The following is a 25,934-nucleotide window of genomic DNA, read 5'->3' on the forward strand; positions in this document are numbered from 1 at the left end:
CAAGTTCGTGGTTAACGCATGTAGCCAACTTTTTTTTACGGAACCCCAATGGAAAATCTTGTCTAAGTATGTCATGTCTGCATACTTCACCAATAATAGGGAGGGAAACACTACCATTCTTATAATCTTAGGACTGTGGTAAAAAGGTAATGCATGTTGAAATTTCTTGATTGACAAGAGATTGGTAATTACAGTTATTGCCAATTAGAAAAGAAAATATTATAGCGCACATTCTTCAGAAGTCTGGACCTTGTTGCACTTTCCATTTTATGAGCTATGAATCATAAGCAATTTTTATTTAGGTTCAAGTTCTGGTTTTAAATACCTTGGCAATACCGGTCTACTGGTTACACAACTTTTCTGTAGCACTATAGAAGATTTTGGTATGCCACCACGCGCGGCGCTAGCATCGACAAGGAGGCTGAAAGAAGCCAATCCAGCCAGCACCGCTGGGAGTCTGGCAACCTGAAAGTGGTATTGGAATTTCGAACCCACTTGGAACAATCCACCAACAGACTGCAGTGACACGTCGTCGCACTGAGAGCGTTTCTCGTTAATGTGTTTGTCTTCAGCTCTCTACACTCGGTCAACTGACTAAACTTCCTTTTCAGCTACATTCTGGAAAATAATATAAGTTTTCATTCCTCTTCTTGCCTCAAAATTAATTTTCAATACCGCTATCACCGTCAAACTTCAGTGCTGTGAGTAGCGCCATCAAGTAGGAGCACTGTGAACCCGTACGCTAATTGTCTAGCTCGTTTTTGCTTGCAAAAACATTGTTTTGTGTGAAAACAAACAAGATAAGCCTATCTTTAAGCTCTGCTCTTGGAGATTGATGAAAAATGATTGGTTCTTGCACACAATGATCAATTACAGATGTAAAAAAAAAAAAAAAATGTCAGTGTATGAGAAATTATTTTTGAAAACTATTGCAATCGCAAATTTCGGGTGGCTCACGGAGTGAAGGGGCCAAATGAAAATGCTTCCTCAGGGACAGCGGTGCTCCTAGTGGCAGCTTTTTACCCTGTATGAAATTTCGGGACCAGTGGCATATTGAACTTTTGCAATGCTTTGTGTTTTGGGAACAAACATATTTTGAGAAAACAAGAAAACTTGAAATTGTTATGAACTGACAATACATTTAAAAGTAATGTCTCGTTCAAGATTCCTTTCTCTTTTGAGTGTATTACAGAAATATATAAGTGCCACCTGTCTACAATGCTTCACTAATTTGGTCAATGCATACAACTTCACAAAATTGTTTTGATGGTTGAAGATCACACCTCTAATGTGCGCTCATAGACCAACACGCCGCTCAGACAAGGCGCCGCTGTGGCTACGCCCCCGTCGGCATGGCGCTTGTGCAGACGCTTCAACCATTTCGGTTCTGCACACGCACAGTGCCCACACCTGGTATGGGCAAACGTGGGCTCGCTTGTAAACGGCCCATCGACCTATGCATGGTTAGTGCTGAACCGCTATGGGATATACCAGTTGCTGGTTAATTTTTCTAGTTTCAATTTGCTAATGAACTGAAATGTTTGTTCTAATCAGGCTGTGGTTCCTTCTCCAAAGAAATATTTAAAGGGGCTCTTAGTCTGGGTTTACGTTCCGATTTAAGTAACCCATTTCACATCATGTGCTCAAATGCATGTCAAATTGTGAAATAAGCTTTAAGAACAAAATGTTGCACCAATATCTCATTGCTTGAAAAAAAAAATCTAAATGAGCATGCATTTCATTCAGGGCTAGAGAAATATATGGACTCGAAAGCTCAAATTACAAAGTGGTTTTAAGAGTGACTTGGGCAACTGGCTGGTTGTCGCTGGCGCACACAGGACAGGTACCACGACAAAATGCAAATGGCTGCATACCTACTTGCATGCAGTTTCTGATGCCAATTTTTATGCCATGTTGTGTTGCTGGAGTGGCCGGGCAGTTGCTTGCATGCCGTGGAAGAGGCTATGGAGACATTTTCTCCATCAAATAGACTGTGTTGATTTCTAGGCAGTCGCTGCATATGCAGAGACACGCTGAGGGAACAGAGTGCAGACAATATTTTTGTTCTTGTTTCCAGCCAGAGAGAAAAGGTCAATGAACCGGTTATGGCAGTCACAATTGGGATTACCAACCACTAGTGGCGTGCGAATAGTGGAATTGAGTTTGAAGCAAAATTAAAGCGAATAGGGCTTTTGGGAAAATATTTTCTAATAGAATACTGAATAGTTTCTCCGAGCCTTTTGCTGCTGTTGCACCATGCTTAGACGAAAACCCAGTTCAGCTCGTGAACGTTGTTCCCAAGCTTCCACTTCTCCATTTATAAGCTAATTTTAATCTAACCGTATTTGTGGACTGACCTCAAAGGTTGATGCTTTGGGTTGACAAACGACGGACTCGACATAAAATTAAACCTATAGAGATGCTCAGCTAAACCTAATTGAGTGGATTTATAGATCTTGCTATATGCAAATATTCTTTCTTCAATCTTGGATTAAAAAAAAAAAAAAGAATCTTGAATGATAAACGCATGTTGTCATAGCATATCTGCCTCATAGAGCCAGAGTTTAAATATTGAAAATATTACTGCAGTGTAGATACAGTGCAATCCACTTATAGCGATAATGAGAAAACCCAAAAATTCAATCGTTATAACCGATTATTGTTGTATCTGGACCATAAACTGAGCAATTCTAGTCTAGAAACTCTAGAAACTGATCGTTAAAAGCAGTACATTGTTATATCTGGTATAGTTATAAGTAGATTGCACTGTATTAACATTCAAAGTGTCCATAATTTTTTTAAATGCATCAAGCGTATGTGTGCACCATCCCGATTTGAAAGTGTGCTTTTCTGCCTAGTATGCAGTTGCGGTATTTATACTTTTCCAAGTGTTGATCATGGAAGGGTACTCCGTTGTGTGCACTTCTTGCCGAACACCGGTGCACTGCAGAGAAGCAACACCTGCGGAAGCAAGCTTCACGGGTGTTGCTTCTCCGCAGTGCGCCAGTGCTCGGCAAAAAGCACGCTCAACCGGGCTAACCCGATGCAATCAAAACTTGGAAGAATATGAATATCGCAGTTCACCTCGAACTGAATATTGAATAGCGTATTATTCGAAGCTACAATGAGGAATTTTTAATATTCACACAACACTACCAATCTCAAACTGGAATACGGCAAAGACATAACTCTGCCGTATTCCAAAGTCGTAATGCTGTGAATCTGTTGGCCATGTGGGATCATTCAAAGTGGTTTTATTCCCTCTGGTACACACTGTGATGTCAACAGTTTGCCATAATGGTTAGATATGTAGCCATTGACAGGATGAGCATGGCACGGAAGTCCCCCGGTTGTACTCCTTCCAGAGTGAGCTCCCTACCTTCGATAACGCTTAAGAGTCTCATGAGCCTTGAACGTGCTTGATCAGCCAAAGTATGGTGGAAGGCAACAAACATGTGCTGCAGGTCAGGCATTCGAAAGTGACTCGCTGTGCTTCCTGTCAGTGACTGTAATTTCAGCTTCATAAAAGGATGTGTGCTCGATCCTGATGGTACATTTCACTTGCTTCTCAACCCTTCTTGCAGTCGGCCGCCTAAAAGTCTTACTACAAGCCCCGTCATTCGATGAGATGGAGAAGAAGTTCACGCACATCATGCTGGGAGGGAGGTTCAAGCCAAAGGACTGCCTGGCCAGGCATCGGGTGGCCATACTCATACCATACAGGGACCGGGAGGACCACCTCAGGGTTTTCCTCTACAACATGCACCAGATGCTACCTCGGCAGCAGATAGACTATGGCATTTTCGTCATAGAAGAGGTGGGTGTTACGGCAAAGCTTTTTATGTCATTTCCTATGGTGAAGAGGCTAGTGTTACAGCCCTTTCCTTTAATGTGGAATGCGTATTTGGGCTGGTTGGAGCATCATGAAAAGTTGGTACAATAACAGGATAACATGACCAGGTGTCTTTAGTCCATATTCTGTTGCTCTATTTCTTATAAAATCGTTTGGCATGGAAGATTGTGTGTTCGTTAAATTAGGCTTAGGAAGGGTTCACAAAAAGTGTTATAATCATTGAGTATTAGGGTCGTATTTCGAGAAACGAAATTGCTAGCACGGTACATTGCACAATAATGCTCAGGATTAAAGTTTTTTTCCTTCATATCTATAAAAGCTAAGGTTTTCAAACTTTGCCAATGTGTTGCCCTGTATATAGTTCATCTTTGCATGAAATATTGTTGTCCTGGTGAGCGGGAGGAATTTACAAGAATTGCTCACACAGAGGCATCTTACTAAATATGCATTATTTTGAAAATCATTTAAAAAAAAGGCCATCTTTAATATTCTTTAAGTTCTCCGACATTAATGCTTATAATATGTACTAACGGAGTCTGCAAAAACATTATGCAATAATTGTGTGGCTTTGAAGTTATAAAGCGAGAAATATGGCCAAATTGTCGATAAGGCGGTTGCCATAAATGGGGCATGCATATACCCGTTCTTCACAATTTCATTATTAATAAAAAGCGTAAAAATACTATGAAGTGGTCAGGGAAAGACAAATTGACAGCACAGAGGTTGATGGTAGTATTGAAGGGAAAATTTCTAATACGTTTTCATACAACCGACGCAAAATTGTTCATGGGCCGGAGCGATGAAGAGGCGCCACCCTTTAACATGCTTCGCGGTGCCTGGTTCAACAGCCGGCGTGTAGCGTCTCTATCTACACGACGTAAAGGAAGCAACCGGAGCGACTTTACAAACAGATCAGCCACAACTTTGGCTGTAACATTGTAAGAGGTTGGGCGCACCAGAACCTGAACCTGCGCCGCCTGTAAACGCCATTAGATCCACCGCCGTGGAGGGGCGTTTTCAGATAGGATCCAACGACCACGTCCGGTCACATTTTTTAGCTTTACCAAAAGATATATTTCTCTTGTGCTACCGCAAAAACATAATCAAACATTTTTTGCGGAAAATAAAATTTCTCTTCAGTAACAAAAATCATGAAGTTGCTAAAATCACAAAGAGCACTAAAATGGTACAGCTTTTTGTAGAAATTATGTTTTATTTAATAAAAGCAAAAGGAAATAATAGAAAGAACTTAAAAGGCAAACAAGGGCATAGTTAATAGTTTGCTTGCCACATCATTTCAGACCGTCCACTGCGTTGCCACTGTCACTCACTTTTGCTGCCGCTTGACAACGATGGAAAGTCCTCAGTGCCGCCGCTCGAGCTGCTGCCTGCGCTACTTTGTGTATTTCATAGAATATCGCCCTCAGATCTGTCGACGTGGTTTGTGACAGCACTTCTTGAAAGAATGCACCACAACGTCAGCTTGGATCCTCTTCCATGCGTCTGCGATCCTTATTGCGACAGTTGAGGGAGGGCGGCCTTCCCATCGGCCTCTTCTTCCGATTTGGATTCCTGATACATTCCTTGTATTCTTGCCGCAAGTCTTCTTTAAAATGCTTATTTACAAAGACGTCTAGGGGCACTAAGGTCATTTCACCGGGGTGTCAGCCCTTGTGCAGTCCTGCAAACTTCTTGCGGGTTGCGGAACACTTGAAAATCTGTATCCGCTGTTTCGCCAACGGATCACTCGTGCCCTGTCAATGCCAAAGTGCTCGGAGGCTCTGTAGTGCCTCCGATCACAGTTCGCTTAAACTTCAACATATATGAAGTCCAGTTTACGCTTATATTAATTCTCTCTGGAATCTTCTGAATTACACAAACAAAAGAGAAATCGCTCACGCAAAAGCAAAAGTCATGCCTAATCGCGGTTGGCTACTGCTCTGCGCCAATATTGCTAGGCTGTTATCAAGGTGCAGTGTGTAGAACAACTCATTATAAAACTTCGAGGCTAGTTAGAACCAGTGAATATCATGTTTGAGCCAAGCACCAATGTCATGTTTGAGCCAAGCATACTGTCCTGTTTGAGCCAAGTGTACTGTGAAATTATTTCTGTTTGTTACTCATGTACATATTTGTTTTCAGGCGGGGCAAGCGAAATTCAACCGAGCCAAACTGTTCAACGTTGGATACCTAGAGGCATTGGCATTGTACGACTACGACTGCTTCATCTTTCACGATGTGGATCTCATCCCCGAGGATGACCGCAATCTCTACACCTGTCCCGAGCAGCCGAGGCACATGTCTGTGGCCATCGACACTATGCAGTACAGGTGAGCTGCAACACAAACTTTTTGCATAAAGATATGCCACAGGAGCATGTCGTTCCCATTTACGCTTTTGCAGGTTTCTCATCATTGAAAGACCTTGAAATGTCGTCAAATGTATTTTCAGGGACCTTGCTCCTCTGCTCAATTGTCATACTTTATTTTTGTTGTTGTTTTCATGATTTGCTCAACCGTTATTTGCAAGAATTGAGGAAGCGGGGATTTTGGACTCGGATGGTATTTAGCATTATCATCTAATACTTTCTGCCTGACAATCAGGCTTATATTAATAATGGTCGATGAATCCTTTTTAATGTTGAGTCAAAGGTCCAGGGTTATTTTAGTACAGAATGTGTTCTACAGCTGGCTCCTAAAAGTTTCTTTTAATATGCATGAAAATTGATTTGACACAAGTGCTGCATCGGCATTTGGCTGGAACTTGTGTCCTCGCCGATTGAACATGTCTTGCAGCTGAACGCTGTTGCAGCACTTGCGTCCCATCTGCGCTGGCCTTCGGCAGGTGATGCAGAACATCCAGCTCTAATGCCCGTTATCCTAGGTGTTGAGCGAGCATGCTCTCGGAGGGGGGGGGGGGGAGAATGTACGGGTGAGGGGGGAGGGAACAAACACAAGGCTTAAATGGGAGGACGAAAAATAGGGTTAGGGCCAGGTTCTGTGAACTTTTCATTTCACCCCCACCGGAGTGCTAGCTTTGCCAGGACTTGCTTTTTAAGATACTACGCGCGACGTTGCTCGCGACGTCCAGGCACAAAATGCGTATCGAGTTTGTATGCAACGTCGCTGCAAAGAAACGGACAATGGATTCCTTTTTGCCCTTGCCTTTATCATGATAATGTGGGAAAGGGGCAAATATCTTATTGTCCTCCCAACCAGTATTGACAGTATGAGGTCATCAGAAACAAAAAAATTGAAACAATAGTTGGGACAAGCAAAATTTTATGTGCAAAGAAATTTTTTTAGAGCAATATTGACAGCACGAGACGAGATTTAGTTGGTGGTCACCTCGTTTCCACTTGTTTTCTCTCTTGGCATTTCGGGCATGTGGAGGAGAGGTGGATCGGCTTGGCCATCATGTTGAACTGGAAAGAGTGTATGACCATTCCGTGACGTCATAGACTTTGCGCGCAAAATTTAAAATAAATCTTGCGCCGTCAATATTGTTGTAAAAAAACTTTTTCTCGCGTAATGTTAATTTTTTTATTTGCGTGTCCCAATTAGGCTGTTTAAGAAACACTTTTTTTTTTTTTTTCAGGGGCCCTTTAAGACTGGTGTACACACTTGCATTTGGTTGCAGCCGAAAGTGCTGAAGCCAGTTTTTAAGTCTCATACGACTATACGAATGACTGTACTGCTGCACAACCGGTCGTGAGCAGTCACGAAAGACTTAAAAAACCGGTTTTAGCACAGTCGGTTGCAACCAAAAGCAGGTGTGTGAACCTGCCTTCAATCTGCTAGATCTTGGGAAGGAATTATGCAAGCCGGCAGAATTCCTTTGTAATTAGTGGATATATTGTCCGGAGTGGTATGTTTCAACTGCTACGTGGGGAGCAATACTCTAGATTTAATACTTAATGATCCAAGTATCGCTTGATGTGTGTGGGTGTTATCTGAAATAAATGGTTGTAACAATGTTACTGCTAGGAATTGACGCTTTGCAAAGTTCCATGAATTAACATGGGCAGTTGACATTCTTTGTGCATGAAGCTTGTAATTGGATGAGAGTCCATGCCGAACACTGACGCAGTGCTCGTGTCCAACATGTACTGCACCTAGTTTACACTGAACACTGCAGGCGCAGTGGTCCTCTCTAGTACATGCTCGGGCTGCCTGACAGAAGTATGGTGGCCTTGAATAATTGGCGAGGCTGCTACAAGATGACATACACTTTTGAAAGGGTCTGTTAATTCATGCCAGCCACAATCGTGAAAAAGTATAATATGTGTCTGCGTTGCACAACATTGTTAAAGCATACACTACAGCGATGCTTTTGATGCTTTTTCGTGTTTACTTCAAAAAGTTATTGGCAGGCACCAGATTTTACCATATAGGTTTGTGCCCTGAGTGAATGTTTTCCACCACACTAGTTGTTTTGACAAGTCTCAGTTCTAAAAAGAAAACAGAAAAAAACCAGCAACTGCTTGTTTCACTAACTGTCGTGTGCAGTAAGGCCAGTTATATTCAAATTATAAATAGGCTAGAGGTAGAAATAGATATCCATAAACAGTCAAAGGCCTTTATTATAAACGCCTCTACTACGAGAATGCTGTTTAACAAAGTAAAGTCCCGGCCGATCTCCTATGTGTTCAATGTGTATTTTAGACTACTGCAACAAATGTCTTTTTAAACATATATTTCCGTTTACCGAAGCGATTTCACAGTGCACAAAGCATAAATGACCAGAATTATGAATAGAGATATAGAAGAAAAATACTACGGCAGTGACAACAGTTGAAACTGCCGCCGCAGCACTACGTATTCTCGGTTTCGGGTCTAAATAATTTCTTAGTGTGCTACCATGTGTCTAGATGGTGCTACATGACTCTGCGTAGAAGGCCTGTATGCAGCAACATAGTCACATAGTGCTATCTAGGCATAAGGTTGCACACAAACAAATTATTTAGACCCAAAACCGAAAACGTGCATTGCGGCGGCAATGCTGTGCCTCCGTTGCACGCACTCGTGTGTAGTTCTTTTTTTGCTCACGCCACTGAGTATGCACCAATCCGCTCCAGGATAAAAGTTTTTTTCAACGCTCCATCCGGGCAATGCGTGCACGCACCCGGTTCTCTTATTTTGCATGTACGTTGGCACATTCGAAAGGACTTGTGCAAACGAGAGTATATAAAAAAAAATCTTTTCTTGGGCAGTTGCAACTTTTTTATGCTGGCTTGGCATTTGTTCGACCGACGCACCAATCTTCATCGGGATCCAAGGATTCCAATCTTGCTTGATCAGTCCCAAGTTGTTCCGCCCTGGAGCGATAGTATGCAGTCAAGGAAACATGATCTGTGGTTCTACCTGCAATGCCAAAATCTAAGTGAAATCAGTAGAGCCGCACAGAAAGAAACGCGCCTCCCTTTTTGTTTTGGACAGATGTGAAAAAGAGCTCAATCTGCTCGGTTCCATGCCTTTTCCCATCCTCGCTGCTCCACGCACTGCAGCTGTCCCATGCCACGTGCGTGGCGTATTCTGCCATGCTGCCGTGCCCGCTCCTACACCAATTGGCGGCTGCAGAAGCAATTGAGAGCAGCACAGCTACTTTCGGAGCCTCCTCTGAATGACATGAGGCAGTGCAAGCCGCCTACTGATTTAGGAAAAGCCTAACTTACACAGTCAGCAAACATCTTCACTGCGTGTATGGGGGTCGGGCAACGGTGGTTTGTAGTGATTGTTGCAACTTGTATTTGGATAACTCGGTTAAGTTTGTAGTGCGAAGTTCGGACAGCGGGAAATTACTGCAGCAGGGGGGGGCCTGGTGTCCCGGCGGTTGATGAAAAACTTTACCAGTTGTGGTACTGACAGTACAACTGCTAGTCCATTTTCTTTTTAATTTCTTCGGTGGGCAGTGGTGAGTACACAAGCTTGTGCAAATAAAAAAAAAAGTAAGAAAGTGGTAATCGAGCATAAGATACCTGGATTCTGCAGTGCATCGTTTTTCCCCACATGCTCAGAGCTGCAACGTGCTAGCAGACTCGACTACCACTGCCCCTTTTCTTAAGTTAATTGTCAACGTACAAAGCCTAGTGTCTGATGTCAGTCATACTATATTTGGCGCTATACTGTTTCCTGAAACATGTCGGCGCCATGCAGGTACATTGATATGTGGTAGCACAAATTCGGTTTCGTGTGATCGGTATTTCGTGCTCAACTACTACAATGAAGTTAGCTGTACTATGAAAACATTTGCCGGTCCCGCGGAGTTTGTTATAAGGGCGTTTGACTGTACAGAAAAATAATTGACTAAGGATGCTGACTCTTTGTGGATTGGCTTTAAAAATAGCTATAAATGCTTTGAGAACTACCTATATTGCTTTTAATTAAGTCTGTGATCTGCCAACCAAAACTTGGCTTTGGATAAATTATAATATTTAAACTGGTAAAACAGTGCTCCCATATGTATACCAAGTGTAAAAGTGATTCTTATGCCAACCTTGAGCACCATCTAAAGGAACTGGAATAAATAAGAATGTCACAAGTACTGCCATGGAGGACTATTTTTTGGGACTGGCTAGGGCTGTCAACACAACTTCAATACATTCTGGAGTCATGTTCAAAAAGGATCAAAAGAGAAAATGGACATCCTGAGCATAACTCGCTCTGGTAATGTACTAAGCATCAGTATTGCAAAACTTAATTGTTTTGACTACTTGAAGTACAATGTTTAAAAAAATATGAAATTTTGCCGGTTCTTGCAGGTAATGTGGAGAATGTCATGCTTCCCTTCAATGTTACAATAGAGCAAGGGTGCCTAAACCCAGCCCGGGTGGCACAGAAATAAGCACGCATAAAGAAGCAGCTCCTACGTACACAGCAAACTTGCAAATTAAGGTACCAGAAAGAATGAGAGAAAGCTGCGACGCTACGTGGGTCCTCTTTCCATGTTAATCATTGCACATTGTCATCACCAGCAATCACAATCCTTAGTTCCCTGTTCTGTGTCCGTGTAACTATGTTGAAATTCATTTGTGATCTTGTGTTATGCCATAACTACAGCATATTGTCATCAATTCTATACCATTCTGATTGGTCTTCTGCCCTGCATGAATATGCCAATGTTGCCATGATTTATTTTTTGGCGAGTTTTATGGGTTGTAATTTTTGTGCAATACTGTAAAATGTTGTTTTTGCGGGCTCAGAATTTCGCAAATTTGGCGAAGTGTGGTTTTGGGGTATATTTTGTGGGCATGAAAATTCTCAAATTTGGAATGGTATGCTATATATTTATCATTAGAAAACATATTTGTGGCATTTATATTTTGCTTTATTATTGAGGTTGTGAAATTCGAGAATGCTAGGTCCTCGCAAAAATTTACTTCATAGTCATTTACAGTATAATAATTTTCTAAATATTGAATTTTGAAATAAAGTTTATAAATTAATTCATTTTAGAATATTCTGTTTAAATTTTTATTCCAGCTTAGTTTGTGATATTTATAGGCTTAACTAAGTTTTCTGTATTATTTATATTAATTTTGTTTTTATTCTGTGGCCCTCGAGAATGCAACAAATCTCCAATCCGGTCCCTTAGTACTTAGTCCCTTAGTCACAAAGTTGAAGACCCCTGCAGTAGAGGCAATAAAACATGTTTAAACTCCCTAAAGACGCCAGGCAACCAGGTGTTCAAAGTGACCATGCAACAATATTCGGTAAAAATGTTTCTCACTTTAGAACGGACTTTTTTTTTTTTTTGCAAAATTTTATGAAAAGTGGGGGGGATTGTGACAATAGTTGATGAACTAGTTGGTTAAACATCTAAAAAAAAAGTTAGCATGAAAGGCAAGGACAAATAGAAGACCGGGCAGGTCAAGTGCTACTTTTAGCTCATATTTTAATGAAAAGAGTGGAAAAAAAAAAAGAGGAGGTTAAAAAATAATGCTGAAAAGAAAGAAACAATGAAAAATTTGAAAAATAAAATTATCCAAATATAGCTGGAATTTTTATGAAGAGGGTGTTAGAAATGATAAATTGATAGAAAGAATAAATGAAACTACCGAAATGAAAAAAATATAAAAACGACAGAAAAGACGTTAAGGAAAAATATTGCATGTGCGGTAAATCCTTTAATAAGGTTACTGACAAAGCACTGGTGCAAGTATCCCCTCTTGTTGCGATGGCCTGAGCTCCATATATTTTGCATGGTCTCTTATCTTGATGCCACCTTAGAATCCCTGCGTTACTAAACAGTGGGTCGCATCCACAGTCACTTACATGCACGGCAAGATGTCCCAACAGAGAGAGAGCATGCTCCCTTAGCCCAACATTGACACATCATGTGGACTGACCCACATTAACTTTGCCACATGAGAAGGAGAGTTCATAAGCAACTCCACAGCAACAGTTGTCTTGTGCCACATTCGTAATATTTTTCGCACTCCTCCATTCTTTTACTAAAAAGTCATTTGAAAGAGCGCTTGTCTTGCCCAGTCTTCTACTTGTCCTTGTCTTTTGCACTAACTCTTTTTGAGTTTTGGGGATTGCATTGTTGGCATTTTCAACAATGCAATCCCTAGGACATCATCGTTGAGCTTTGTGACGCCCTGCTGACGATATTTAAATGCGGCTCGTACGATGGACACGAGCACTGCATCAGAATTCAATTTGGGCTCGGAACTGTCGATGCCTCGACATGCGTACGAGTTGTGGCTCATGCTTAACTGCTGTGATGAGTGCAATGGCCGAACCTTGACAATGTGTGGAACCCAACGCATGGCTGTGATGACTAAACTCTGTGCGTGGTTATGATAGACATTGGCAGCATATAATCGGCTCCTGATGTTGTGACTCCATGTTCTGGTTGCTAATTAAAGGAGTACTCGTTTTTCTCTAATTTTTTCTGCGACTGCCATTGCACAGAGAATAATGTAACGCATTCCAAAGGTTATGAATGCCAAGGAATAATTCTAAGCAATATTTATTTAAAGTTTATAAAACTTTGTAGCATCGGCAGCTCGTATTGGTTGCCGACTGTACAATATTGTCATATCATGTTACCATATATTGCTGCGTACAAGTCAACCTTTTCAGAAATGGGTATCTCAAAAATGTATATCAAAACAAAAAAATACTTCACAAAAACATTTTTTTTAATGGGTTAGAATTTAGGGGTGTTTATGCTTATATTTGGAGTCGACCATTACGCGTCAATATACAGTAGTCACGCCATAAGGCAGGAATACCTCCCTGCCCCTATAAGACATTTCTCATATTTTCAGTAGACAATTAAGGGGATTTTCTTCCCTTCCCCTGAACTCCCGTCGCTCCCCTCATCTCCTGAACACTTCAGATGCCCCTGCTATGAGACCACCAAAGGACAATGGTTGCACAAAAGTGATATTGTAAAATCCAGGGTATGCAAGTGTGCCCTTGAGCGTAATTTAGAAGTAACTGATTTTCTTGTATCAGGCTGGAACGATTAATTCTTTTTTATCTGATTGGACATGAACATAACATACTTTAGGGTTGCCATGTTCCACCAGAAATGCGTCTGAGGCCACAGATGTGCCCGAGATGCTGCTGTCGCATGCAGCTGCATGAAGAAAGCTTCATTGTGCACTCTAAGCAAGCAAACACCGAAAACAAGAATTTAGGAGTGGTGGCATCTATCTCAGTCGCCTCTATTAAATGTGACAGCACTTCTTAGCAAACTCGACGCACTTTTGCGACTGCGACTTGGTATCTAAGGAAGGAAGCAAGGTGCATGCATTTGTTATATACCTACTGCAATTATGCATACAGGGGATAATGCACCCACAATCGTATATTAGCTTCTGAACAGCAAATACAGTTACCAAGAGTCTTATATTTATATTATGTTTAGTATATTCATACATATTATGTTTATACCAATATGATAAGAGTGCGCAAGTTGAATTGCAGTAATGCTACAACAAAAGTCATTGGTTGGTTCGTGGGAAGTCCGTCCGTGGGAAGTAGATAGTTACATATATCTCACAAATATGTGGATTGTTTTAAATGGGATTAAAAACTTCATAGATGTCGACGAAAATTATTACTAAAATTTCCACTGCAATTCTTAAGCAGTTTAAAAAAAATATTTTTTAACATAGTACAAGACGAAGCAAAATACTATCTCATTTCAACAACAGTTTGCACAGCAATGTTGGCAACAATTTTTTATTATAGGGAAATGTCCTCTACCCTAATGCATGACCAATGTGTTGATACTTTTAAAAACAGATGTGGAAATCTGGTTGACAAGGTTGTTTTTTTTAGATTGTTTGGTTTCTTGTATGTGTCTTAGAGTCTTAAGAGGTTCCAGATCGAACCGTGATCATGGTCAAGCACACCACTGCCTCAGATCCCAAGACTGAAAATCTTGAAATCCATCATATATTTGGTTATGCTTCTGATAAATATTTTGGGATGCACTAGTGCAATGTGTATCCACATACACTGGCTCACTCAAACTCTTTCTGTTTTAATATTAAGTGATTCATCGTTTCAGAGGTGCGGACTGTTGATATACAAGTGGGGGAGTAAAATGTGAAGCATGGGGGGGGAACAAGCATACATTTGCCTTGTCCTTTTGTGTTACATTTGTTTTTCTCAGTTTGCAGCTTGTAATTGTTTTATGTTTCCTGTATCATGTGAACATTGTACAGAGTGTTTCAATGGATTTTAAAGTGCACCATGACTCTCTTGACATAGTAATGTGGAGCTCATGTTTCTGTTATACGCTTTGCTCTTGCAGGCTTCCCTATGTCGGGATATTTGGAGGAGTTAGTGCCCTGAACAAAAAACACATGAAACTTGTGAATGGCTTCTCTAATCAATATTGGGGATGGGGCGGTGAAGATGACGACATGTCTTACAGGTGAGTGTGCGATTTTTTTCCTTTTGTTGCTAGCGGTACCTGGCTTTTTCGTTCCTTTTACTGCTCACTAGGCTGCTGTTTATGGCTGTCAAGGAGCTAAAAAAGAGGAAACTCTCAATTTCTTCTTTTCGTCCGAGAAAGAGGGAGTCCCTCGTCCTTTCTGCGGGGAGTAGCTCAGAAACCTGCTTTTATAAGAGAGGAAGGAAGAGAGAAGAGTGCAACAGGGAATGGAGAGAAGGAAATGGGGAACCGGTTTTCTTCCCGGCAGAAGGCGATTCTGTAGGTCGGCCTTAAGGGCTCTATTTAAATAATATTGGCCTCGAGATCGACCTAGAGGTGGCGGTACTGTCGCGCCATCATCATCATTAAAATGGAGTTAGAAGCATGGCCGCCCCGTAGGCTCTCCACGTTCGCGCCCTAGACGTAGGCTGACCATATTTCTCAAGGTAGAAAACGGGACATCCCAGCCCGGAGGGGGGGGGGGGGGGGGGGGGGGGAGTGAGTGAGTGAGTGAGTGAGTGAGTGAGTGAGTGAGTGAGTGAGTGAGTTAGGGGGAGAAAGAAGGAGGAGAAGGGGAGAGAGAGAGAAAGAGGAGGGGAGGGAAGGGAGGGGATGGGTATAGTAAAGGTTGAGATAGGGAGAACAAATTTAATGCCAGATTTGCGATTTCAAAGCGTTAACATATTTCATGCGTGCTGTATTCATTAACTAAAAAAAAAATATATATTTCTATTCACGAGTCTTAACAAGAATACGTGTTTGTGGACAAGAACAGTTCTCCGAATTTTACTGGGTAAATTTTTAAAGTACCTACTTTTTTTTTTTTTTTGTAAAATATATTTGTAACAAGTGGGCATAGTTTCCGCTTGCTTCAACTTGCTTTGTGCCAAGTTCGAAATTATGCACTCCTGCGAAAACGGGACATGATTCCTTATTGGGACAAAAAGACGGGACGGCCTAAACGGACCTCAAAAGCGGGACTGTCCCGGCCAAAACGGGACGTCTGGTCACCCTACCTAGACGGTTCCTTTATTTCGTCGCATAGTACCGGTGGGCAAACAATTTTAATGGAAAATGGTGCGGTACTATTCGGTGCTTCAGTGATGATCGAATTGTGTTATCAGGTTATCAGTGTACGTCCTAAATTTAAATAATCGCTTGTGTGAATGCGTTGCCTGCTCTAAGCAGACGTTAGGAGACATGGATTTACGGGTGAACTGCTCTATTTATGTTAAATATTTGTTTCTTTTAAAATATATATTGGTTTACCAGTGACAAAACGCAACATAACAAAGCATTCCAACCCGGATACTTACATACTACTGGTACTCTGGGTTGTGTAACTGCAGGTTCTATGGCTTTTTGTTTTTTTTGGTACCTTTTAGTTTTTGCAGTAATATAAACTGCATTCAGAGAAGTGAGGGCTGTAAATTATTGTGCTATTGAGTTCCGCTGCAGCAAATTTTCCCCTTTACTGTGCCACGGTGTGGGTAAGGTTTTTTGGAGTCTGAACAATTTGACTATGTTGCGATGATGAGAGAGTGCCTCTTCTAGTTGCAATCCGCAAACTGCACGTTGGCAGGACAACAAGAGAAACAAACTGTTCGAATATATCTGCCGTGAGTGTAACAGATGAGAGTAGCTGAGCAACGCAGCAGGGTGTGTGTTATTAGATGCTCCTCTCGGTAGCTTGGGTTCACCTGCTTCAATTTTGTTGGGGAGGGCCGCGGATGTCAGGAGGCTAATATTATACATTTCTGGCTGAATGATCTTCTATTTAACCGCAGTAGACTCTGCAGCTCCAACAAATGACCCGCACCCCAAAACAGACAGCATCGGCCGCAGAGACACTATTTTAATGATAAGGGCTAGCCACTCTCACGAGACTTTCCAATGACCCCTAACCTAATGCATATCGAGACCTTCAGATTATTCGAGTGACGCTTTAGTTGCGATAATTTTTTTGCCGATTAATTGGAATGTTGTGCTGTAGAAAGTCACGGGGGAAAGAAGTGAAAAAAAATGCCCGCTTTAATATTTCTGGCGTCTTTATTTTTTTAGGACACAGGCTTGCACGGTAAACCACTTCGGCATGCTTGTGATTGTCACTGAGGGGGAGTATACTGTTTAAAGAATTACGAAAAAATTACTCCACTTTAAAAGGCTTCTCGTGTTCATATTTCTGTGGATGTCGCAACCCAAAGTTTAAAATGTGAGTGCAATAGGCCATTTATGACATAGTGAATATACAGTCTAAGCTCATTACAACAGACCTGGTTACAACAGACATTTGGATATAACATACCGATTTGTGAAGTTCGGTTGGTTTTCCTCCATGTACCATTGACTCAACTTCATATCTGCATACAGCATACTCCTTTTACAACAGACCGCAATCTTGGTAAAAATCAAGGTCTGTTATAACGAGCTTAGACTGTAGTAAAAAAAAATCGTAGTTTTGACATCTTTCATGCAATGTGACTCGAGAAAAATCGACTAATGGATGCATAGATTAATTAGTCTGTTGAAGTCATTCATATTAATTTTTTAATCAATTCACAGCTCTAATCAACATTAAATGTTTTATCAAAACTACGGATTGTGCGAGATAACAGAAAACACTAAGATTGTTGAAGCATCCGACTTAAACTAATCGCTTTGCTGAATTTCCAAGCGTGTGAAACAATACAACACAACCTTTAGTAAGAGGAAATTGCAAGCATTTCTTGAGGAGGGCCCAGCTCAACCAGAAACGGGCTTGCGTCGTCGAGATCCATGCTTCTAAATGTGCGCCCGTAGCAGACGACGCGCGGCAGTATCCCTGTTTTTGCATGTTTCCGATTTCGGCCGCTTGGTGGCGACACAGTTTGATCTCGAGGCGAATCCTTAGTATTGAATTGCTTTTTTTGGTATATTGTTAGCTTTTCTGACGCTGTGGCACAGGTGCAAAACTTTACATACACAGTAAACACAAAAAACCTTCTTTAACATTTCACAATCACTGTGCATAGAAACAGAACACAACAAATAGGACAAACATTAAAAGTCGAAAGATAGTCAATCTTTAAATTGAGTTTGTTTATAGTACTGCTGTAAAATCCCGAACAAACTGCCACCCTGAAATATTGCCCCCACAGTTTATCGAACTAAATACAGTCGAATCTCATTATAACGAACTAGCATCGTGAGCAAACATTTGTTCGCTATATGCGATATTCGTTATAAAAGTGAACACTAATCAATGTGAACGTACCCGCAATCGAGCCCGTGCAAGAATGTGCTCAGCACTGCAATATAAAAACATTCTATCGCAAACCTCGTGATCCTTAACTGTTACTGAGCAGCATTCACAGAATAGATCGGAACATCACAATATTAATTTGCAACACGAGAAACGACAATAGCATGATCTAGGATTTAATGTATTTGAAAAAAGACGTGATTTTAGGCTGGTGCCTCTTCTCAGCACTTTGATGAAGTTCTTCACAGTGGCCATACACGAGAGTGGCTTCTCTACTTCAGCAGTTTTGGCAGTGGGAAACTTCTCCAAATAATTGTGCAGCTTCCGTATTATGTCTGCATCGTCTGCGTTAATTGCCGGCGGCTCTTTAGTGTTGTCTTCGCTCTAGTCATCATCGCTGTCGCTGCTGCTGTCATTGCCAGGCAACACGACACGATTCACAATTTCTTGATCGGTAAGTTTGGGCGCCACAACTAAGTTGTCGTCGGCAGAAACTAAATCTTCAAATGAGACGTTCGGCAGTGTCAACCGATGCCAGGTAGCTACATCAAGTCGCTCTGTCAGGTGTTCAGGTTGAACTTCATCGGCAAGTAGAACGAAGCCTGCATCCACAAAATAGTTTGTTATTATCGACTGTCTCACGTCGTTCCATGACCTGTACAACATTTCCAGCGTCGTCTTCATGTTGATGGCTGTTGATCTCCGCTGTTTGATGTCAAAGACTAGCTGCGTCACCATGCACTTTCAATAAAAGCGCTTCAGAAACCGGATGATCCCTTCATCCAGGGTCTGGAGAACAGAAGTTGTGTTCGGTGGCAGGAACATCTAGCAGACTGCCTTCACTGGGGTCACCATGGCCATGAGAACAGGGCCTCTTCAACGTCCGGGCAGAGGCAAGGCCTAAGATACTTCGGTCAATTTTGATGGTGTTGTTGGCATAGCAGTCTTCAATCTTCTTCCTTGCTCTCAGCATGGTAGATATTGTGCTTGGTGCAAGCTCAAAGTCCACAGCGATGTCTGTTTTCTTCCGACCACTGTTTACCGCTCTCAAAACCTTCACTTATGTCTCCAGAGAGAGAGCTTTCCGCTTTGTTGCCATTTGCAGCTCTGCTACGAGTGGCGTGGTTGGCGATTGGCTTTAGTCTGCACTGGTTCTTGATGCCGCACATAAAGGATAGCAGCAGCGCCCCCGCCGTTATCTTCTCGGTTCATAGGTGGTGCTACCTCCCGAAACATGCATTTTGCACAACTAAACTTATGGAATTTTTCGTTTTGAAATTACTCTTTGTATTTCTTTCTGCTTTTTAAAAACTTTCATGGTATTTTGTGTAGCAAGAAAAGGGGGAATAACTTCACTATAAGCGGTAGCACGTCGGATCTTTACGGTTTGGTTTTCATTATATACGGTAACTAGAACTCCCATTCAAATAAAGTACGACCAACAAAACTTCGTGATTAGTTTGCTATATCCGATAATTCGCTATACAGTCAAACCTCGATGTAACGAACTTCTATGTAACGAAACCCTCGATGTAACGAAGTGCATAACTTTTTCTAACCGCAAGTGTGTGCACGCCATGTATTTTTGACCTCTATATATTGAAGTCCCAATTGTGGAAATTTTGATGTAACAAAGTTTCATGGACAATTTGTCACAAACTTTTGGGTCCCAAAGGAGATTTTGGAAAGCACATGCGCTGAAATGGGCCCCCGATAAAGCTCAAAGGGTGTAACGGGCCGAACCTGGCGAGTGTGGTGTACAGAACGGCTACTAGAGGACACTAGAGCCGCCGTCGTTTCGTCCGTCAGCTTCGTTCGCGCTGCGTGGTTCGTTTTGAGGCCTAACTAAAAGCGTGCATTTCTTATTGTCCTGGGCGATGGAGCCTTGAAGACGATGGAGCCGCCCCTGACAACGTCGACCTTGACGACTTTCTATACGCCGACTCTGCTGTCATTGCGAAGGAGGAGGTGACCAGCGAGGCGATAGCTAGCGATGTTCGTGGGAACGTGCAAGACGGGGACGACATCGAGCCTGATGACCAACACCTGCGATCTGCCCAGTGACCGTGAAGTGGTGGATGCGATCAATGTCTTGAGGCGGTTTGCGATCACACAGCAAGACAAAGACGCAATGCAGGCCGTCTGGCTATGCGAACGTCGTGTGATGCCAATAATAATGCCAAGAGTAGCAAGAGCCTGTTGATTCTGAACTTCCAAACCGCAGCAACATTCCAAAGGTGCGAGGAGCTAGTGGTGCCTGCTGAGGCGTTGGTCGATCATGATCCTGCATGGACGACCGTGCCATTGCTGATGCTTCCCCATTTGAGCTGGGGTGGTCTTGGTACAGCGAGACTTAGCAGGGGGAGAGCGTCCCATCTCGAAGTTTAGCAACTGCAGAGAAAAACTATTGTTAGTTAGACAAGGAGGCAGTGTACCGTTTTGAGCTATCCAAGTTCAGGCAATATTTGTGGGAATGACACTTTGAGGCCATCACTGATCACAAGCTGCTACTAGGGCTGCTGCAGGCCTGGCAGCCAAATCACCCACGCTGACGGACCAAGTCGCCCGCCACTGCACATACCAAATTTTGCCATGGACTGCCCTGCTGATGTTTTTATGCTTAAAGGACGACTTCCGGAATAGTCTTCTGTCAAGAAGAAAAGGGGTTCAGTCTCCCTCTCCATTCCCTCTCGCACTCCTTTTTCTGTACAAGTAGAGCCCTGCACAGATAACAATTTGAGTATCCGATCCGCATCCGCAGACTTTGTATCTGCATCCAAACCGCATCCGCAAACTTTTTACATTATTGTATCCGATCTGCATCCGCATACTTTGTATCCATATCCGAACCGCATCCGCAATATGTAGAACCATGTCAATGTTCTTGCTAACCCCCAGAGGTTACGATTACATTTAGACTAGCAAAATCAGCGGAAATCACGCCGACCACGTTCTTCCCCGACGCACGCAGAATCGAAAACTTTCACCTGTGGCCCCTTAACTCTCCCCTAAAGTCTGAACGCCCGAGAAAAAAAAAAATCGCAAAAGTTTGGAAAGAGAGGAGGAGAAGCAGTGGTTGGAAGACAAAATCCTTTCTGTGATGTTAGCGACCGTATGCGGCCGCCTCGAGTCTCAGTGTTTCGTGTCAGCCAGCAGGCAGATGCGCTGCTGAGTCAGAGTCCAAAGCCTGATCGGATCGGCTAACGTGTTGTTCGATAAAGATTGCAGCCTGCAGGTGCCCAAATATATATATATTAAAAAAAAACTTTTCTTTTACTTTTTTTTTTCTTGGGGCGGTTACGGAGGTTGCGTGCGGCAGCCGCTGGCATTGCTGGTGCCCTGGCGTCGTAACCACACGAATATGAACTACCAGACGTTTTTGGCTAGAACTCTAAGCATACTAAAAAAAAACGGGCAATTTACGGACTGCCTATGTGCTGCGCCGCTGATTCCGAAACTTTGCAAACCGTGGCGCCACAGGGTCGCACTTGCTGTCGAAGCACTTCTTTTGTTTTTGGTATCATGACCACACCACTCTCTGCGGAGAGGGGGAGGTTTCTTCTACTTTCTTGTGACTTGTTCGTTTGAGAGAGTTTTCGCTCGTTCCCGGAGAAAGTTTTCCGCTCGTTCCCTGCCAAAGAACAAGCTTTCTCGGGACGATTTCTGCCCTGCATTCTTAATGTTTTTGTTTTTCTATAGATAGCATTTTTGACGATGACATGCACTAATTGAAGCGATCTTCTGTAAGAATCGGATCTTTCTTAGGATCCCTATCGTTTCTTCGAAACGCGTTTTGTGGAAATACGTTTCGTGGACAACTTTTCACGGACGTACAGTTCATGGACATAGGGTTCGTCGACGCTGTACATTTTGTGGGCACATGCCTCTGCGACATTTTGTCGACAACGTATTTCTTCACTAAGCCGCTAAAAGCTACCGCGCGATTCACTAAGGCGTGCCTAACGAAACCATGTCCCCCTCCCTCTTGTAATCCAGGCAAGACGCAAAAAGTTGGTTACGAAAATAGCAGGGTTGTCTGCGACGGAACGTCTCAGGTTTTTCGATAAAACGAACACGGAAAGTCTTTCGATCAAACGTCGCATGTCGACGAAACGTCAGTCGACTGACTGAATGCCACCGAGCAAAAACTTAGATCCGGATCCGCGGATATCCGCATCCGCAGCCCCTGACATCTGCATCCGATCCCCAATCCGCCAAAATCCGTCTAATTTTTATCCGCATCCGCCAGTTTACTGCGAATATCCACAAATAATCCGCGGATATGCAGGGCTCTATGCATAAGTGAATCTCTGAGGTATTTTCTACAGAAAATAGGAGGGTCTCCCTTTTTCTTGAATGGAAAGGAGGAATTGAGGAAGTTTCCTCCCTTCTGACTGCTTGTCGGCCTTTAAGGGGTTTTACACACGAGGTGCTGGCATCAGGTGCTGGTGCTGTCGCCATAACCAGATACCCAGTGGTGTCACAAGTGAGGGAAACATTGTGGAAGGGTCACCAGTTGGATATGGGACCTGAGAGGAAGCCCTAGAAATTTCGATTCACTGGAACGACCCAGCAAGCAAACTGTGTGCACTGGGAGCAATTGAACGTTGGTCTCATCATCACTCATGGTTCCGTCATCACTGCAATGGGAGGTCCTCCAGCTGCTACACAAACTATCAAGGCATATCGAAGATGAAAGCTGTTGCTCGGAGCCATGTCTGGTGGCCTGCAGTGGACATCGACATTCTAGCAGCTGTTCATGGGTGCGGCATCTGTCATGAACAACACCGAGCATCTCGGCCGGTGCCAGTCGTTCTATAGCCTTTTTGGACAGACCTTGGTCGAGATTTTGTAATGGGCAATACTGGAACACTCACTGTTTTTTATTGCAGTACACAGATTGTTCAAGCAGATAGAAGCGTTTCCACTCTCTATGCCATCTGCATAGGTCATCTTCGTATGCCTTGAGGATCATGTTTTCTACTAACCAAGCCCACTAGACACTATCACGTCTGATTTAGGGCCAGCAATTGAAAATTGCATGTATGTTACCTTTTTTGAAGAAGAATGGAGAGGACACTGGTATGACTGTACCATACCACATCTATAGGTACTGCAGAGCTTGCTCTCCAGACAGTGAAAAGGAAGCCGCAGAAAGCTGGTCCCGGGAAGTTTCGTGCACAAGTTGCTCCAACGTTACTCACAAAGGGGGCGACACCTCACAGAGTCACGTGATGCTCCCGCTCCGAGCTGTTGTAGGGCCTATGGATGAAGGCAACGGTGGACTGCTTTGGCCTGACATGAGAACGGCGATGCTGCAGAAGCAGCTTGAGCAGAAAACTGGGTGCTACCAGGGAACTAATTAAGCCTCAGTTATTAGAGCACCTCGGGGACCAGGTCCCGTGTAAATGCCAGCCGCGGTCACGGCGCAGCATAAATTCTCCAGGTTACAGATTGGCGAAGCTGAACGTGCCGCTATGATTGTGTTTAGCAAGTGGACCCATTGTCTCATTCGTGGGGCATTTGGTTGACAGGCATCAACACGGGCATTGTTGACAACTAACATTCCAGACCCTGTTCCTGAGCTCTACAAACATTCTTGGACAGGTCTTTAGGTGCTTGACCTCTCCAACCCTGAGGATGCACTGAGAGACCCACTGAAGCCAAAGCTCGCAGGAGGCTTAGAGCTTCCGTCCCATCTTCCCTTTTCCGCTACGGTGCCTGGGACGTGGCTCCGACCATTACGTTTAACTTCCTCTACTGTGCATGCATCAAAATTAGCCCCCTAGTTCTGGTTCTGTCGAAGGCATCTAGCAAGCACCAATGTCGCCGTCATTGCATGTCCCAACTCGTTGCTCCAGAAGCTTCCGTGAATTTTTGAGCTGGAAAGCGATTAACAGCAGAACAGGCATCTGCCATATCGGCCTTTGCCACTCTTTTACCACCAAGATTGCAGCAGACCACACTGCGACACTTTTAGGACGTCGTCGGGTGGAAATCGAGGGATTCAATTTTAGGATGTGGTAATCGTACCAGTTGGAGACACTCTCCTGGCCCCACACCGCCGCTCCTCCAACAGAGCATGAGGGTGCGCCGACCAGTACCGCGCTATGCACCGTAATTAACTCAGCCGGGCTGCATGTTGGACCATCATCCCAGGAGTCCTTAAAGGAGCTGTGCGACAATTGCAGGGCTTTGCTTAAATTTTATGGAAGTTGATACCTGACACTTCTGAAGTGAACTACAGAAAACAGATTTTGCCTGAATACTCTAGTTTTTATTTTAAAAAATGAAAAAGATCCAGGTTTTTGCCGCCTCTCAACTCGTACGTCGTCTTCCGGGTCACGTGCGCAGTGACGTTGATGGGGTAGGCGCGGGGTTCCGGAAAAGTTCTCGCTTTAAAGCCATCAGTGAGCAGCGAGAACTCATCCGCTCGCGACCGCGTGACTACGTGCTGGCGGGCAGCGCGCAAACAATATGGTGAAAGGAGGAGAGTCTCATCCGGGTCCGGCCATACCCGTCCGGCCCTGTCCCCCTCCCCCTTTGGCCTCTGGTGGTCGTTCGCGGTAGCAGAGAGAGCTGACGGTTTTGTGGACCTAGGATAGATGGCGCCACTAGAACTCCGTATAATAAAAGTTTTGTCGATGATACCAGGTTTTTGACGCATTTATATATATGTTGGAACGACAAGATTTATAGAAAAGTTACCTTTTATCGAGCAGGTATTTGCACAACTTGCTATCTTTCTACAAGATTCCCCATTGACGTCACGCCGCGTGTTTCTCATGGCCGCCGCTCGCGGCTGCAGGTCGGGGAATATTCTAAGTTTTGCCTCGCTATTACGCGGCGGAATCGCAACATTTCAATGAAAGGAGGTGTGTTTTCTGTCATTTGTGACAAGGTGAACAATATCAAAAGCAGAAGATGCCAATTCTTTCAACGTTAACATCGTTGCACAGCTCCTTTAAAGGGTAACTGCAAAGAAAAAAAAAACTGTATTTTTAAACAGCCTAATTGGGACAAGCATGTCACAAAACATTTTTTCCGCCAAACACAAAATTTTTTACAGCAATATTTATTGCGCGAGACTGATTTTAGTTTGCGGCTATTTCGTCCGTTTTAAATCGCGCCCCACAAAGTTGGTATTATACGTCACGTAGTGGCTGCTATACGTCACGGAGTGACGTATAACAGCCATTCCGCGCACGTCTTAAAACCTCGTTAACTCAACCCCCGCTAGTTCGGAAATTCGGATAATTTGAACTGCCGATCCGGTCCCGTCAAACGTATGTATTATTCAATGGCAGCAAATGCTCATTAATTTGGAGGGAACGTGGCGCACTATGGTTAATTCGGACAAATTCGGCAGGTGGCACTAGCTACCGTCCGTTCCAAAGGGTATGACCGCTATCCATCCGAGGTGCACACGTGGTTTTTCCGGTTTTCCCATGGCTCTTCGCTCTTCCGGTTCTCCGTGTTTTGCACCAGTTTTGCTCTAAATTGCCGTGCTTCAACCCGTTACTGGCATGGAAGCGGCAGAAGAATAGCTGCAACGGAAAAGGGTAGCACAAGTGACCGACGACTGGAATGGCAAAATCGCGACATGGGGGCCTAATGTTCCCGAGCGTGCCTATAGCGAGAGTGACAGTCACGTTTTATGCCTCAACGCGGAGATCCTAAAGCCCGCCATTTTAACAGCTATCTTATCCCTCAATTTTTTGCCGGCCACCCCCGCGTTGAAAAATGCAACGTGACTTGCACTCTCGCAATCGGCGCGCTCGGGAAAAATAGCGCCGGGTGTCGCGATTTCGCCGCTCCGATTATTGGTCAGTTGTGCTACTCGTTTTCCGTTGCAGCTGTACTAGGCTAAGAATTTAGCGACAAAAGTAAAAATACTGAGGGCCTTGAAGGACGGCGTCTCTCGACAAGTGACAGAAAATT

General features: G+C 43.4%; 1 protein-coding gene across 3 annotated transcripts in view; it reads left to right on the forward strand.

Moving 5' to 3' along the window:
- The window catches only part of LOC8030480 (beta-1,4-N-acetylgalactosaminyltransferase bre-4), a 201,977-nt gene that overhangs the window by 168,802 nt on the left and 7,241 nt on the right, over positions 1-25,934 (forward strand). For all 3 annotated transcript variants that reach the window (XM_040504201.2, XM_040504202.2, XM_029979152.4), the window contains 3 exons: positions 3,585-3,817; positions 5,996-6,183; positions 14,630-14,752. In XM_040504201.2, the coding sequence (XP_040360135.1) occupies positions 3,585-3,817; positions 5,996-6,183; positions 14,630-14,752 (544 nt within the window). The remainder of the gene's footprint in view (positions 1-3,584; positions 3,818-5,995; positions 6,184-14,629; positions 14,753-25,934) is intronic.

Source organism: Ixodes scapularis, unplaced genomic scaffold (genome assembly GCF_016920785.2).
Source record: "Ixodes scapularis isolate PalLabHiFi unplaced genomic scaffold, ASM1692078v2 PGA_scaffold2__306_contigs__length_199485367, whole genome shotgun sequence".
NCBI classification, from domain to species: Eukaryota; Metazoa; Arthropoda; class Arachnida; order Ixodida; family Ixodidae; genus Ixodes; species Ixodes scapularis.